Source organism: Monodelphis domestica, chromosome 1 (genome assembly GCF_027887165.1).
Source record: "Monodelphis domestica isolate mMonDom1 chromosome 1, mMonDom1.pri, whole genome shotgun sequence".
NCBI classification, from domain to species: Eukaryota; Metazoa; Chordata; class Mammalia; order Didelphimorphia; family Didelphidae; genus Monodelphis; species Monodelphis domestica.
Window position 1 is genome coordinate 146,994,557 of NC_077227.1, and position 17,865 is coordinate 147,012,421.

Consider the following 17,865-nt stretch of genomic DNA (forward strand, 5'->3'; position numbering starts at 1 on the left):
TACATATGGGAATGCCTTGACTAGGCCCCCCCAAATTTCCCTACCTATAGAAATAGTTGGGAAGTCAATCAGATTTTCCTGAATCAAAACTTACTCCTTCCCTATAAAATCTATGGCCTTCACCTAGAGTCACAGTGTCTGCCCTGAGGTAAACCATACTTTTGCTTTGCTTCTCCAGAACCTTCACCCCTTGTTCTTTCCCAGTGGGAACTCATTCCCTTTGTGAGTTAAAATGTGTTTTAGTATTGACCTATTGCTTAAAATACTTTTTGCCTTATTAATCCTTTAAAAAAGAACTTTCATTAAGTTTCCCCAAAAGCTGGGATGACGTGGTACATGTACATAGTAGATTTTTCAACAATCTCATAGACCATTAATACAAAACATTATTACTTTGGTTTATAAACAAAACTTGGTCAAAGAGAAGTCTTGATTCAATGATTTAATGAATTCATACAGTGATGTTGACATTGTGGGAGCAAAATGGAAGGTTGTATGGGCTATAATGGTCTACTTGGCCCACTTTTACTTGGATACCTTGTGACTCAAGGAGAATGAGAGTTAAAATTAACACACAAGTGGACAAATTTTGAAGCCCATAAGCACTGACTATGATAAAGTTAAATTATTCCTACCCTCTTTGGTCCAAACAAGTTGTTGTACAAGGTCCGAAAACTCTTCCGAGTGTAGTTGCAGCGGTAGGCCCCACCCATGAGGTATTCTAGAACGAGACCTATATCTATCAGGCTAATGTGATAATCTGGTGGGAGGTTTCCCTGTAAGATAAGAAATTTTATTTTTATATGTATGTGAATTAAAGCAAGGCATAAGCTATATGGAATGCATCCCAAATCACAGGTCCAATGTTCACCCCTGAAATGATACCAACCCTAGAATAAGTTAGCAGATGGGGACAAATAATACCTAATTTATTTCTAGACTAAAATCCCATTTCTTACCACTGAAAAAAATCCCCAATAGGTTAAACTTATAATAAGAGAGAATTGTGGATTTATTAGTCACCTACATGTAACAGAAGAAACTGGATTGGGTTCACTCTTCACTCTGATGTGCGAAGTGACAAATTTATGTGTAGTAAACATTTGTGTCATAGTCTCCTTCTGATAATACACCTTAGGATGCATTCCTTTCTTGGCTGTACTCTTTTTAAAAATTTTATTTAAATAATTAATTTAGAGTATTTTCCCAAGGTTACAGAAATCATGTTCTTTCCCTCCCCTCCTCCAGTCCCCCTCCTATGGACGATGCACAATTCCACTGGGTTTTACATGTGTATTAACTGTACTTTTGACTTTCCTCCTCAACATGAAAGCTTACTCTAGCCATGGACTTCACACAGTGGAAGAACCCTCTACCCCAAGGACTAATTCCTCTCAGAACCTTGATTTTAAAGTCACCCAGGCCATTTATCTTCATTCCTCTTCAGGTTGCACTTCAGACTTTTCTCCTGGACTTTCTCTATAAGGCTCTCACCCGAGGTCATTCCCACTCCTTTTCAGATTCTTTTATGTTATGTTTCTCTAGTTGCATGTAAGCTCCTTGAACCTTGAGACTAAACTTTATTTCTGCTTGTATCTGAGTTACCAGCTTTTAGCACAGCACCTGGCACAGAATGAGCACTTAATAATTGCTTGTTGATTTGATTTTCCTTTACTAAAGTATATTTATTACAATATCATAATATATATCATCCTGGTTTTCTTTTAATTATTTTCTATGGCTAAAAATTTTGTAGGGATCGAAGTTCCTAAAGGGCAAGGACTGTTTCACTGCTTACTATGTTCTCAGGACTCAGCACAATGCCAACGTAAGAAATGTTTGCTGAATTGTTGAACTGTTAATGACCATATAGAGACTATACATTCAAAATGTTCTTCCTTTAGAATATGACCACAGAGGGTTCATTTTGGAAGTAAGAGATATAAATGTAGTTTAATGGGAAAAAAATGAGGGAGTTGTAGTTAGAAACCCTGGATTTAATACCTGTTGACAATATGTATTAGTTGTATAACCATGGACAAGTCACCACTCTGAGCCTCAGTTTCTTCATCTATTACATGGAATTAATAATACTTGCATAGGGTTTTTATGGGAAAAGTAATTTGTAAATGTAAGGCATTCTATTAACGCAAATGACATGAGTAAGTTTGTGAACATTTTTAATGCACTCTCCATCTTTTAGCCCTGGGCAAACCATTTCACCTCTTCAACCTCTTCAGTTTCTTCTTTTATAAAATAACAGTGTCAAAGTAAAAAACATATAAGGTACTTGACTTTCTCAAATGCTATGATTTTATGTGGGTGTACTTATTGTTCATTTTTATTTAGTATGTGAATAATCATATTTTATATCAAATTACTGATATTTTAAATAGATACGGTCCAATAAAATGATAAACTCATACTCCTATGAAATCACCTACTTGAAGTTCCTTCTTTTGAAGATGAGGAAACTGAGGCTAAGAGAATTAAAGAGCCTTGCATAAAACCACACAGGTAGTAGGCAGTAGAGTCAAGTTTAAAATCCAAGTCCTCTAGAACCAAAATGTGGTAATGTTGTTTCATTATTCCAGACTGATGAAAAAACTTCATTTATGAATTTAATTATTCTCTTACTTGAAATATTAAGGTAAAATATGTAGCAGTTTTTAATCAATTATCCTCCTACCAGAGACTTCATTCTAATCCAATGAATCACCTCTGTTTGACCCAACCAAATCCTCTAACCTTTCATGAAAATATGTCAAGACAGAAAAAAAAAAGAGACAAAGAAATGAGCAAAACGCCAAGGAAAAACAAAGCACATAAATGGATGAAAATAAAGAGCAATGAAAAATAAGAATAATGTCAACAGATTAAAAGATTAGCAGATGAGGGTAAATGTCATTTCTAATCATATTGTCAGGGTAACCAAAGATGACCAAAACAATGACATATTGCTGACCTCTCTAGGAATAAAAGAATTAAAACGAATGAATGTGATGGATGAAAAATGGACAGTAACTCTAAAAAGGACATTTCTAATATGAAGAAATGTTGAATGATTGAAGAGATTCAGGTCACCAATACTCAGGAATTTTAGATAATTAAATCTGGCACTAATAACAATAGGTAGTATCTGGCAAGAACTATATAATCAGTCAATCAAACTTTAGTTTATTCTTTCAATCAACCAGTCAACAAGTATTCATTAAATGTACTGATGCCAAGGAACATTTTCCTACTTTGTTCATCCTTGGTAGTTTTATATAGCTTCTTTTTAAGGTGAGAAAGACACATGAGAGAATGACTATGTTGTTATTATGTTCTGTCTCAAATTCTGAGATTTGAGTTTGTTATTGAAAGAAAAATACTATTTTTTACTGTTGTGTGAAGGAGCATAAATTAGCAAGGAATATAAAATAATAGACTGACCTTTTTCACGTCCCTCACAAGCAAATGAAGTGAGTTTGGTGGGCCAAGCCTCTGAAAGAGAACCATCCAGCCATTTTTAGTGTATTTGTTTTAAACTCAAATAAAATAAATTTAGATTAATGGACCATTAATTGTTCTGATCCTTAAATATCACTCATTGTTAGGTTAGTGCCTGTTAATAACTTTTTTTAGTTACATTTGTGTTATAATGGTAAATAAGTATCAAATACATGGGAAATTATTTTAGATAATTAACAAAATTATCTAAAGATGCAAGCTATCATTAAGTGCTCTGGTAATTTACAGAGATAATATGTATCAAAGCCCTCCTTACCCATGCACTGCCAAAGTTAACTGTGATAATGGTGAGAATAAAAGTCTAGAATTTTAAAAAAACAGCAAATTTTTCAAATATATGTTTTAAAAACAAATGAAAGGTGTTCCACTTAAAAACTTCCCTATTGGGGGCAGCTAGGTGGTTCAGTGGATTGAGAGCTAGACTTAGAGATAGAGGTCCTAGGTTCAAATTTGGCCTCAGACACTTCTCAGCTGTATGACCCTGGGCAAGTCACTTAACCCCCATTGTCTAGCACTTACCAATTTTTTTACTCCAAGATAGAAGGTAAGGGTTTTTATAAAAACAAACAAATAAACAAACAAACAAACAAACAAAAACCCTTCTCTATTAGTTTCCTGCTGCTTTGTGCAACTAAAGTGTTTCTATTGTTTTTCTTAAAACATCATGGAAAAATTGGTGCTCTGAGAATCACATCCCCTACATTCTGGTGCTGTTGTGCCCTGTTAATAATATATTGAGTCAGATGTGGGAATTTCTTTTGCTTAACTATAATATACATACATACATACATACACATACTTTCTCAATAGGGCAGGGAGAGAACAGTGAGAAAGAAAAAATTAGGAAAATAAATGATTTTGCTTTATAACATTATATAATATGTGATTATATAATATAATAAATAAAATTGCTTTAAAAACATATGTTGAGCTAGATTCTCTTAGTAGAGATAGATGGTTCTTTGTATGCTTTATTCAAGTGGCTTTCAATCATTAATAGAGATTCTAGAACTTCCCAAGTGGTAGCCACAAAGAATTTAGTTCAGTAGATTGGTTTCATCACATTCTTGCCTTTTAAAAAACCGATCTTGAACCTTTTCTATGATTAGGGCCATAAGAATGTCATTTTAGACCCCCTTAAACCACAAAACTCCAGTCTAGAATTGTGGCTCTACCTCAAATTCATCATATAGTCAATCTAAAAAAATGGAATGCCCCCTTGCCAACCTAATAGACAGTCTCATTATTTAGCTGCCTAACTCCATGCTGTGTGGAAATGGACTGTCACACACAAATAGTTCTATGACTGTTTAAGCCTTCAGTGCCCTCCATATTCTTTTCATACTTACTGTATTATAAAGTTCCTCTAGCCGTGGAATAGTAAGAAAGTGTTGCATGTTGACTCCATTTTCAATAAGAAGTTTTACAAAGTCAACCCGATCTAAGACCAAAGCATCCAACATAGCTTGCTCTAGAGAATTCACCTATTAAAGAAAGCAACTAAGCAAACAGAAAATTCAACAAATATTTATTAAGCACCCATAATACATAAGGTTCTGTGCTAGGCACTAGAGATATGAAGACAAACAGTTCCTGACCTCAAAAAGCTTACTTTTAATTACATCTACCAAAAGTATCTAAACAGTTTTGAACCTGCATTGGTAAGTTTTCCATCTATTTTTATATAGATTGCCATTTATTTTTACAATATTTGTTTAGCACTTATGTGCCAGGCACTGTACTAGATACTTTACAAACATATTATCTGATCCTTACAACAACCCTGGGAGGTAGGTGATATTATCTCCATTTTAAAGATGGGAAAACTGAGGTTAAGTGAATTGCAAAAGGTTACATAGCTAGTATATCAGAAGATTGAAATCAGGTCTTCCTGACTCCAGGTCTAGCCCTCTATCCACTGCCCTACTTTGTCCATCCTTTGAAGTTTTCTGGAGGTTCTTTTTTATGAGGAAAAAGACACTTTGGACATTGACTTCATACTCTAATTTTTCTTCTGTGTCTCAAATTCTAAGGCTAGAGTTTGTAATTGAAAGAAAAATATTCATTGTGTGAAGGAGCATAAATGAGTAAGAAGTATAAAATAATTGCCCTTCTTGTCCCTTACAAGCAAATGAAGGGTGTTTGATGGACATCTTATTTTATTTTTTTAATTTAGTTTAATTTATTTTAATTTTATATTTGTATTTATTTTATGTGGTTTATATCAATTGATATTTACCGTATTAGAAATTAAAATGGTCAGATATTGAAAACTTTCTCCTGGTTTTCCTCCTACCCACCTGGCTGCCCCTTCTCTGCCTCTTTTGTTGGATCTTCTTCCAGATCACACCCTCTAACCATAAATGTCCCTTGGGGTTCTTTCCTGGGCCCTCTTGTTTTCTTCTATACTATTTCACTTGGGGATCTCAGCTTGCATGGATTTCAAGACCTATGCTGATGATTCTCAAATCTCCCTATCCTGCCCTAATCTCTCTGCTGATCTTGGTCTCACATTTCCAATTGCTTTTCAAACAGCGCAGATTGGATGTCCACTTTAAGATATAGATTTCTCAAACTCATTGTCCAAAGTAGAGTTCATTATCTTTTTCCCTAAACCCTGATCCACCCTCCCATGTTTCCTATTATTGTAATAGGCAACATCATCCTTCTTGACCCCCAGGCTCACAATCTACAAGTCATTCTGGATTTCTCACTAACTCTACTCTCCATATCCAATCTATTGCCAAGGCCTGCCTATTTCACCTTTGCAACACCTCTGCAATCTTCTCCCTTCTCCCCTCTGGCACTTCTGTCACTCTAGCATAGGTCCTCATTACCTCAATCCTGGATTGTTGTGATTGCCTGTTAGTGGATCTGCTTGCCTCTTCTCATTCTTTACTACAATCCATCTTCCATTCAGCCACTAAAAGGATTTCCCTAAAATTCAGGTCCTATATTTTTGCCCTCCCATATGCAACTCCAGTGACTTCCTGCCACATCCAGGAGTAAATGCAAAATGCTCTATTTGGCATTCAAAACCCTTCATAAATTAGTCCCTTCCTACCTTTCTGGCCTTCTTATATCTTACTTTCCAACATGTACTCTTAGATCCAATGATAGGGGCCTCCTGACTCTTCTATAAATAAGACATTCTGTGTTTACAGGACACTCCATCTCTCAGCTTCAGGCATTTTCCCTAGCTGTCCTCCATGGCTGGAATACTCTCCCTTTTCCACTCTGACTAGTGATCTCCCTGGCTTCCCTTATATCCCAACTAAAATCTCACCTTCTACAGGAAACCTTCCCCACATCCTCTTAATTCCAATTCCTTCTTTCTGTAAATTATTTCCACTTTATTCCTATACTTAAATTGTAAATAGTTTCACATCAGACTGTGAATTCCTTGAGAGCAGGGACCATCTTTTGGCTTTTTTGCATCCATACTATATAATGCCTGACATATAGTAGATGCATAATAAATATTTATTGACTAATAGACATTTATGAAATATGTGGTTGGAAAAGGGGGTATATTTTAATTGGAAAATAATGTCTGAATTTATATGAAAAAAAATTTGACATCTTAGACCCTCTGTGGTCCAAGGGATCCTTAGAGCACACTTTGATAACTGTTGCTCTAGGCAACTCTCTAAGACAAATTTCTGCTTTAGTAAAGGAAAAGCCTCATGTAGGAGTTCCTATATCAATGAACTCAGAGGTTCAGTTTCTATTCCTATCTGATTATGTACAAAACACCCATACCCCACATGTAGGAGATGGAAATCTTATCTGTTCAGGTAAGAGTGCAAAATCAAGAAGTTAAAATCTATGAAGTGACAAGAAAACAAGGACCTGATTATCATCATTATCATCATCATCATCATCATCATAATTATCATCCCCTCAACCAGCCTCCAATCCTCATCCCCTCAACCAGCCACCACTTCCTCATTTGTAAGATGAAGATTTAGAATGAGATACATCTCTTAAAGTTCTAACATTCTGAAACTAACAAAAATCTGAAAGACATTTTTTGCACACCCAGTTTAGGAGCTCAATCTTTCGTGGATCAGTTTCTTCTTCTACTTCTTCTTTGATTTTTCCTTTCTTTTTTCCTTTTCCTTTTCCTCTGCCCCCCTTGGCTGGTGCAGGTGGAGATTTCTTTTCCTTCTCAGTTGCTTTGACATCAGGAGGTGCCAGGCTTCCTAAAGGCTACATTGAACAGCAAACATATTTGGTTAAAAACACTGAAGTTGACATTTACCCAAAGGAAAATTTCATGACTGTCATTAATTCCACACTGTTCACACTTACACACATACATAGTCAGGATAGACTTAATATGTTCACTACCAAATGTGCTGCAAACTGGGACCCTCCTTATTAACATAGCTTATGCTTGTGACATATGGCAATTTGCTTTGTTTTTCTCATGGGCAGCAGTTTATCTATTTAGATTGACATCATATTTTTATTGGCATTTGTTTACACATAGGACCATTCTTACAAATAGGCATAATAGCTACCAATTCTCATACAATGAGTTAATGTATGCAAAGCACTTTACAAATCTCCAAGCACTATTTGGGTTGTCCCAAAAAGCTTAAATGGCTTAAAACCGCACTAAGACTTTTGGGATGTTCTATATACAGAGAAGTCGAGTGAAATAGATAGAATGCTGGCCTCAGAATCAGGAAGACTGAGTTCAAGTTCTTCCTCTGATACATATCAACTATGTGAACCCAGGAAGGTTAAAAAACATATTGATATATTCTAGGCATCTCTTTAAATTGCAGATAAGGAGTCAACTTGCATTTTTGGAGGTAATTTCTTCAACTGGGAAGTCCCTATACCAATGAAATCATAGGTCCAATCCATTATCATCATTATTGGAGGCAGAGTCAAGATGGCAGCTTAGAGGTAGCAAAAATTCAGACCTCCATAAACCCTTCCTCACCAATCAAAAACACAGAGCATCCAGGGAACTGAAAACCAAATCTAACAACAGGACAGAGCTAGGGAACCCTCCTCCTGGACCCAACTTAACAGGTATGCCCCCCAAAAAGCCTGAACTCTAAAACATGCAAGTTTATGGGGAAGGAAGAAGAAAGGTCCCAGGAACCCTCCCCCACCTACAGTGCTTAGCCTCCAGCAGTGGCTGGAATCTCTGGGAAGGCAAGGGTGTTAGTCCTGAGGGAGAATCTTGCAGGCAAAACTGTACCAGACTCAGGGCTTAGAACACAGGCACCATAGAGGCAGATGGAGGAGAAGAGCAGAGCAGGCAACTCAGTCTCAGCCAAAATGCTCCATCTCACTCCCCCCACACCCGCTTCTGGAGGTTATGGTCTCAGGGCACAGCCAGTTTTGCAGATCAACTCTGCCCTGGCTCAATCTCATTAATAAGGGCAGATACAAAGCCTTCAGAGGGCAGAGAAGCTCAAGCTACAACACCCCTCCCTCACAGACTGATCTGAGAGTATCGCTGACTGAGCTCTAAGGGGCAAAGGCTGCAACAAACTACAGGCAACAACAGGGAAGGAAGCCCAGCTCCTTCTCAGCTTCTGCTGTCAGCTGGGGAAGATCAGATTACCTGACCAAAAGCAGAACAGAGAAGAAGACTTTTCAGGACAGAACAGCCCAAACCCAGAGATCCAGCACAAAATGAGAGAAGCAAGACTACAGGCAACTATAGGTGGGTAAGAAGGGAGAAATATGAGTAAACAACAGAAAAAGAAAAAAGAAATTACAATCGACAGCTTCTATTCATTCAATGAACAAAAAGCAAATGAAGCAGGAAGATTAAGGAACACCAAGAAAAAGCATAGAGACTTAAACGAAATGGACACAGGCTTTAGAAGAACTCAAAATACAATTAAAAAAACAATTAAGAGCAGCTGAAGACAACTGGAAACAAACTTAAAAATCAAAATAAAACATCTGGAAACATAAAATAGTGTCTTGAAAGCCAATTAATCAGCTTGAAAATGAGGCAAAGGAGATGAAAGATGAGGCAAAGAAAATGAAAGATGAGGCAAATAAGATGAAAGATGACCTCCAAAGAAAATCAGACCAGAAGGAGAAGGATAACCAAAAACTCAGGGATGAAATTCAGTCTTTAGAAACTAGAATATAACAACTAGAAGCAAATGACTTTACAAGGCAGCAGGACACTAAACAAAATCAAAAGAATGAAAAAATTTAGGAAAATATGAAACATCTCATCCACAACATGGAAGATTTAGAACACAGGTCCAGGAGAGACAACTTAAGAATCATTGATCTACCAGAAGATTATGACAAAAGAAAAAGCCTGGACATAATTCTACAGGAAATTATCCAAGAAAACTTCCCCGACATTCTGGAGCAAGAGGGAAAAGTGGAGATTGAAAGGATCCACAGATCACCTCCTGTATTTAATCCCCAACTGACAACACCCAGAAATGTTATAGCCAAATTCAAAAAGTACCAGACCAAGGAAAAAATATTACAAGCTGCTAAGAAGAAGTCATTCGGATACCATGGAACTATAGTTAGGATAACACAGGATCTGACTGCATCTACACTGAAGGACCCAAAAGCATGGAATATGATATTCCAGAAATCAAGGGAACTAGATCTACAACCAAGAATCAACTACCCAGCAAAATTGACTATATTCTTACAGGGGAAAATATGGTCATTTAACAAAATAGAAGAATTCCAAGCATTTGTAAAGAAAAGACCATATCTGAACAGAAAATTTGATGCCCAAACACAGAACTCAAGAGAATCACCAAAAGGTAATTAAGAAAAGGGAAAAAACAACAAAAAACCCCAAAAAACCTTTTTTTAAGGGACCAATAAGTTAAAATGATATGTATCCCTACAAGAAAACTGGATATTGGTAACTCTTAAAAATTGTTATTTTCACCTGGGTAACTAGAAGAATTATACTTAGAGGGAACAATGACAAACTGTATAGGATGAAATGCCAAGACATAAATATGTATATAGATATATGTATGCATAAATATATATGTATACGTATACATACACACACACACACACACACACACATATATATATATATATATACATATATATATATATATAACTAGAGGTAAAAAAAGAGGTTAATACTAAGAGAAATGGGAAAAGAAACAAAATGGGGTGAATTTATATGTCATAAAGAAGCACATAGCCAGAGTGAGGGAGAACACCAATGTACTGGAAGGGTAAAGAGGTTGGAGATAGTAAATACTTAATTCTTATGTGCATTGAAGTTGACTCAAATAGGGAAGAACAATCAAATCCATTGGGGCAGAGAATTGATTTGCACCCTATAGAGAAGCAGAAGGGGAACAAAGAGACTGGTGGGCAAGGAAGAAATACAAGGAAGGGAGAGGTTGGGGTAGTTTAAAAATACTGTAAAGAAATAATAGGTGAATAAGAAGGTGGGGTAGAAAGGGCAGTAAAATAAGGGTGGGAATTAGGGGGACTGATTAAAAACAAAACTCTACTGTAGAAGGAAATAGTGAAAGAAGAAAGGGCAGGGCTAGGAGTAGTAATCAAAATGTTGGGAAATACACAGCTGGTAATCATAACCCTGAATATGAATGGAATGAACTCACCCATAAAATGCAAGCAAATAGCAAAATGGATTAGAAACCAAAATCCTACCATATGCTGTCTACAAGAAACACACATGAGGAAGGTAGATACACATAGGGTAAAGGTAAGTGGATGGAGCAGAACCTATTGGGCATCAACTGAGAAAAAGAAGGCAGGAGTAGCAATTATGATTTCTGACAAAGCCAAAGTAAAAATAGATCTATCCAAAAGAGATAGGGAACGTAATTACATCCTGATAAAAGGCAGCATAGACAATGAAAAAATATCAGTACTGAACATGTATGCATAGCATCCAAATTTCTAAAGGAGAAACTAGTGGAATACAAGGATAAATTGATAGAAAACCTATACTAGTGGGAGACCTGAAACTTCCTTTATCAGAACAAGATAAATCAAACCAAAAAACAAATAAGAAAGAGGTAAGAGAAGTGAATGAAATCTTAGAAAAATTAGAGTTAGTAGATATGTGTAGAAAAATAAATAGGGACAGAAAGGAATACACCTTCTTTTCAGCAGCACATGCTACATTCACAAAGATTGACCATGTACAAGGGCCTAATTGCAAACAAGTTAAAAAGAGCAGAAATAATAAATGCAACCTATTCAGATCACAATGCAATGAAAATAATAATTAGTAAGGGTACATGGAGAGGCAAATCAAAAATTAATTGGAAAATTAATAATACGAGTCTCCAAAATCAGTTAGTTAAAGAACAAATCATAGAAACAATTAATAATTACATTGAAGAAAATGACAATGATAGGACATCCTTTCAAAATCTATGGGATGCAGCCAAAGCAGTACTTAGGGGGAAATTTATATCCTCGAGTTCATATATTAACAAATAGGGAAGGGCAGAGGTCAATGAATTGGGCATGCAAATTAAAAAACTAGAAAGTGAGCAAATTAAAAATCCTCAGATGAAAAATAAATCAGAGATCCTAAAAATCAAGGAGAAATTAATAAAATTGAAAGTCAAAGAACTATTGATTTAATAAATAAGACTAGAAGCTGGTACTTTGAAAAAAAAATAAAAAAGACAAAGTACTGGTCAATCTAGTTAAAAAAAGGAAAGAAGAAAACCAAATTAACAGTATCAAAGATAGAAAGTGAGACCTCACCTCTAATGAAGAGGAAATTAAGGCAATTATTAAAAATTATTATGCCCAATTATATGGCAATAAATATGACAATCTAGTGTGGAGGAGAGCAATTATAAGGCATGAAAAAGGACAGGAAGCAAGACAAGAAGCTGGAGATTAATCAGCTGTCAATCAAAGGAAAATTCCATTTGGAATGTGACCAGTACACAGTTGAATGCAAGAGCCAACTGCTTGACTGTTTTCTGGGCTTTCTGGCTGATTTGAAGGAAGACTCACTGTATATAATAGGGATATCCCACCCTTCTTACCTCCATTCTTCATCTTGTCCTGTTTTCTCCAATAAACCCTTACTTGAGATAAAGGAGAGAAAAGAGTATTTCCTCTGAAACACCATAACTCATACTGAGTTACTTAGAAGGAGACTGAAGAAGAAGGGGGAAGGGGAAATTGAAGGGAAGAATTGGGGAAGAAGGGAGACTGGAAGAGGGAGGAAGGAAGGTATAAAAGGAAGGAGGGTAGGCAAAAGAAGATAACTACCTGATCCATTAGTTATCATTTATCCATCAAATATACCCTACAATATCATTTATTACACTAGGTGATGTGGATGAAAATATACAAAAAATATAAATTGCTTAGATTAACAGAAGAAAAAATAGACTACCTAAACAACCCCATATCAGAAAAATAAATTGAACAAGCCATCAAAGAACTCCCTAAGAAAAAATCCCCAGGACCAGATGAATTCCTAAATGAATTCTATCAAATATTCAAAGAACAACTAATCCCAATACAATACAAACTATTTGATAGAATAAGCAAAGAAGAACTTCTACCAAATTCCTTTAATGACACAAATATGGTACTGATTCCAAAGCCAAGCACGTCAAAAACAGAGAAAGAAAACTATAGACCCATCTCCTTTATGAACATAGATGCAAAAATCTTAGAGTACTAGCAAAAAGGCTCCAGCAAGTGATCTTGAGGGTTATTCATTATGAGCAGGTGGGATTTATACCAGGAATGTAAGGATGGTTCAATAATAGGAAAACCATCCACATAATTGACCATATTAACAAGTAAACTGACAAAAATCACAAGATTATCTCAATAGATGCAGAAAAAGCCTTTGACAAAATACAAAACCCCTTCCTATTGAAAACACTAGAAAGCATAGGAATAGAAGGGCCCTTTCTAAAAGTAATAAAAAGTATATATCTAAAACCATCAGCAAACATCATCTGCAATAGGAATAAACTAGAAGCCTTCCCAATAATATCAGGAGTGAAACAAGGATGCCCATTATCACATCTATTATTTAACATTGTACTAGAAACACTAGCAGTAGCAATTAGAGAAGAAAAAGAAATTGAAGGTATTAAAATAGGCCATGAGGAGATCAAGATATCACTCTTTGCAAATGACATGATGGTTGTAACTGCTAAAAATGTGGGTTTCAAGACTGTGAATTGCCAAAACTGTAAAGATAATTTTTAGTGTCTTGTTTTAAATCAAAAATAAGTGGTCGCCATGGGAAAAATTCCCAAATATGAAAATATCCAAATCAGCTGGGTTTTATGGAGATTTTAATTAATACAAATGAAAGAATTAAGGAAAAGGAGAGAGAGAGTAAATAGTATGAAGGGCCTAGACCAAATGGCCTAGGCCTGAGCCTTAAGAGAGACAAGTTAGTCTTTTATCACTCACCACAAGATTTGTCTCAAGCAAAACTCCAGTCCTTCACTGAAATCCTCAACTCCTGAGCTGAGTTCAGAGACCCAGTTTCTCCAACTAACTCCAAACTCCAACTAAGTTCAGAGAGCCAGCTCCTTTTAAAGAGAAATTTCTTTTATGTCACCTCCCCTAAATTTTCACATCTACCAATCACAGTAGACGTTTTCCCCAGGTCTGTCCATTCTTAGTTCACTTCTTCTTTTGTTATCACCTTCTCTGATTAGATTATGTCTTCTGAGTATTTCATATCTCTTTGCTAAGCTTGCCCTTTGTAAGTTGCTTGACCTTTTAGTGATTAATTTAACCTTTGTAAGTACTTAGTACCCTTTTGTATTAGATCTAAAAATAGACCAATTAGCTTAGGGTTTTTGCTTCACTATAAGTATGAGTTGGGGACTTTTCATTGTTCCATCAGAAGTTTACAACTTTATATTCCCCTAAGGCACTGTCTGAGCAGAGTGGAGTAATTTTAAAAGTTCTCAATACATTCCTGACCAAGTACCACCATTGTTAAAAATGGGGAATATCTTGATCGAATCTTCTGAAGTAGAGTCTGAGCAATTTTAAGATTCACATGGTCTACTTAAAGAATCCTAGAGCATCAACTAAAAAGCTGGTGGAAATAATCAACAACTTTAGCAGTTTCAGGATACAAAATAAACCCACATAAGTCATCAGCATTTCTATATATTTCCAACACATCTCAGCAGCAAGAATTAGACAGAGAAATTCCAATTAAAATCACCCTATACAATATAAAATACTTAGGTATCTATCTGCCAAGACAAACACAGGAACGATAGAAACACAACTATAAAACACTCTCCACACAATTAAAATTAGATCTAAATAGCTGGAAAAAACATTGATTGTTCATGGGTAGAATGAGATAACATAAGAAAAATTACAATCCTACCGAAATTTAGTGCCATACCCATTGAACTACCAAAAAACTTTTTTACTGAATTAGAAAAAACCATAACAAAGTTCATTTGGAGGAACAAAAGGTCAAAGATATCTAGGGAAATTATGAAAAAAAATGCAAAGGAAGGTGGCCTTGCAGTACCAGATCTCAAATGGTACTCTAAAGCAATGGTCATCAAAACAATATGGTACTGGCTAAGAGACAGAAAGGAGGATCAGTGGAATAGACTTGGGGTAAGTGACCTCAGCAAGACTGTCTATGATAAGCCCAGCTTTTGGGACCAAAATCCACTATTTGATTAAAAAAAAACTGCTGGGAAAATTGGAAGACAGTATGGGAGAGACAGGGATTGGATCAACACCTCATACCCTATACCAAGATAAACTCAGAATTGGTGAATGACTTGAATATAAAGAAGGAAACTATAAGTAAATTAGGTGAACACAGAATAGTATACATGTCATATCTTTGGGAAAGGAAAGATTTTAAGACCAAGCAAGAGTTAGAAAAAATCACAAAATGTAAAATAAATAATTTTTATTACATTAAATTTGAAAGGTTTTAAACAAACAAAACCAATGCAACCAAAATTAGAAGGGAAGCAACAAATTATGAAAAAATCTTCATAACAAAAACCTCTGACAAAGGTCTAATTACTCAAATTTATAAAAAGCTAAATCAATTGTACAAAAAAATCAAGCCATTCTCCAATTGATAAATGGGCAAGGAAAATGAACAGGCAGTTCTCAGCCAAAGAAATCAAAACTATTAATAAGCACATGAAAAAGTGTTCTAAATCTCTAATAATCAGAGAGATGCAAGTCAAAACAACTCTGAGGTACCACCCCACATCTAGCAGATTGGCTAACATGACAGTAAAGGAAAGTAATGAATATTGGAGGGGATGTGGCAAAGTTGGGACATTAATGCATTGCTGGTGGAGTTGTGAATTGATCCAACCATTCTGGAGGGCAATTTGGAACTATGCCCAAAGGGCGCTAAAAGATTGTCTGCTCTTTGATCCAACCATAGCACTGCTGGGTTTGTACTCCAAAGAGATAATAAGGGAAAGGATTTGTAGATAATTATTAATAGCTGCACTCTTTGTGGTGGCAAAAATTGGAAAATGAGGGGATGCTCTTCAATTGGGAAATGGCTGAACAAATTGTTATATGTTGGTGATGGAATACTATTGTGCTCAAAGAAATAATGAACTGGAGGAATTACATGTGAACTGGAATGAAATCAAGGAATTGATGCAGAGTGAGAGGAACGGAACCAGGAAAATATTATACACAGGGACTAATACACTGTGGTACAATCAAATGTAATGGACTTCTCCATTAGTGGCAATGCAGTGATCCTGAACAGTTCAGAGGGATTTATGAAAAAGAACACTATCCACATTCAAAAGCTGAAACACAGAAGAAAAACAACTGCTTGATTACATGGGTCGAGGGGGATATGATTGGGGATGTAGACTCCAAATGATCATCGTAGTGTAAACATCAACATAAAAATAGGTTTTGATCAAAGACACATGTAAAATCCAGTGTCAGGTATGGGAAGGGCTGGAGGGAGGGGAGGGAAAGAATATGATTCTTGTAACCAAGGAATAATGTTCTAAATTGACTAAATAAAAATTTCAAAACAAAATTAAAAGCCAAAAAATCATTATTAATTTCTTATTTCTGTTAGTGGCATTCAAAGAAACCATTCAAACAAATCACCTTGGTGTGTTACCTTTGGTTCTTCCATTTCCGTCACATTCTATGACCAATCATTTTACCAAGTCTTTTTGACACTACTACTATAATATCTTTTATCTCCATTCTTTTCTTTCTATTCCTACTGCCAATTCCCCAGTCTACCTGACTATTGCAATGGCTCCCTGAAGATAGCACCTTCCTTCATTATCTCTTCTAATCTGTTCTTCGTACTTCTGCCAAATTTCTCATTTTATGATCTGACCTAATCATATCATTCCTTTTCTAATAACTCTTCAGTAAATGCCTATTAACTACTCAAAGGCCAGACTTCTTAGGCAGCCATTCAGGGCTTTTCACAATCTATTACCTTCCTTCTTCTTTCCCATCTTAGCTCACATTACTTCCTCCTAATATACTCTTTTGCTATACCCATTCTGGAGCTTTGCCATCTCTCCATATCTTGTAATTTTCTCTTTTTTGCTTCCTGATGCCTTGAAGACCTTCATTTTTAAACTCCACTAGCTGAAGTAACCTTCTTCTATATCAGATGATTATGTCCTTTATGAAACACTCTCCAATTTCCCTAAGTATCATTTGATAGATCCCGGGACCAAAACCCTCCTCTACCAACATCAAAAGCCTTCCCCTTTCCCCTTTCTCCCAGCACCTGCCTGAACCTAGGACAGAAACTGCCACAATAGCAACACCTGGCAGAACATCAGGACTTTGCTGTCATGCCAAGACAAATGACCCCCCTACATCACTGACCATCAGGCTTGAGAAATTCCCACCCCCAGAGACCGAGGTTCCCAAGGTTCCCCTTAGGGCCATCCAATCAGCTGAACACAAATTAACACAACTTGACCAATAGGGACAATCAAGGTTTTCTCACCCCAGACCACTACTCTATAAAAGATTGCCCCCTACTACACCCTAGTGGGGGCCCCTAGCCATCCACAGATTTCAGGCACCCCCTTATCTCCTTCCTTTCTTCCTCCTCCCCTGGATTCTAAAGCCAGTAGCCTCCCTGCTACTTCTTCCCTTGCTACCTCTACACTCCTCCCCATTTCCTTTCCCACAATAAAGCCTTACTGCATTACCTCAATCGCTGTCTCATTAGTCTCTGGTTGGACTCTCATCAGCCAGGTCTGACATCATTGATGTCTTATCCTCTAAATTATCATAGAGTACTTTGCATATTTTGTTTTAATTTTTCTATCAAAATTCACATTAGTTTTGTAGCCATACATTTACACACTATACTCCTAT

The 17,865-nt window shown here is 36.2% G+C and overlaps 1 protein-coding gene across 1 annotated transcript in view; it reads right to left on the minus strand.

Moving 5' to 3' along the window:
* TRPM1 (transient receptor potential cation channel subfamily M member 1) overlaps window positions 1-17,865 on the minus strand; it is a 101,935-nt gene that overhangs the window by 63,735 nt on the left and 20,335 nt on the right. Inside the window, exons 11-14 of the mRNA XM_056815648.1 lie at window positions 7,555-7,725; window positions 4,863-4,997; window positions 3,436-3,486; window positions 636-776 (exon numbers count right to left, since the gene is read on the minus strand). Coding sequence (XP_056671626.1) covers window positions 636-776; window positions 3,436-3,486; window positions 4,863-4,997; window positions 7,555-7,725 — 498 coding nt within the window. The remainder of the gene's footprint in view (window positions 1-635; window positions 777-3,435; window positions 3,487-4,862; window positions 4,998-7,554; window positions 7,726-17,865) is intronic.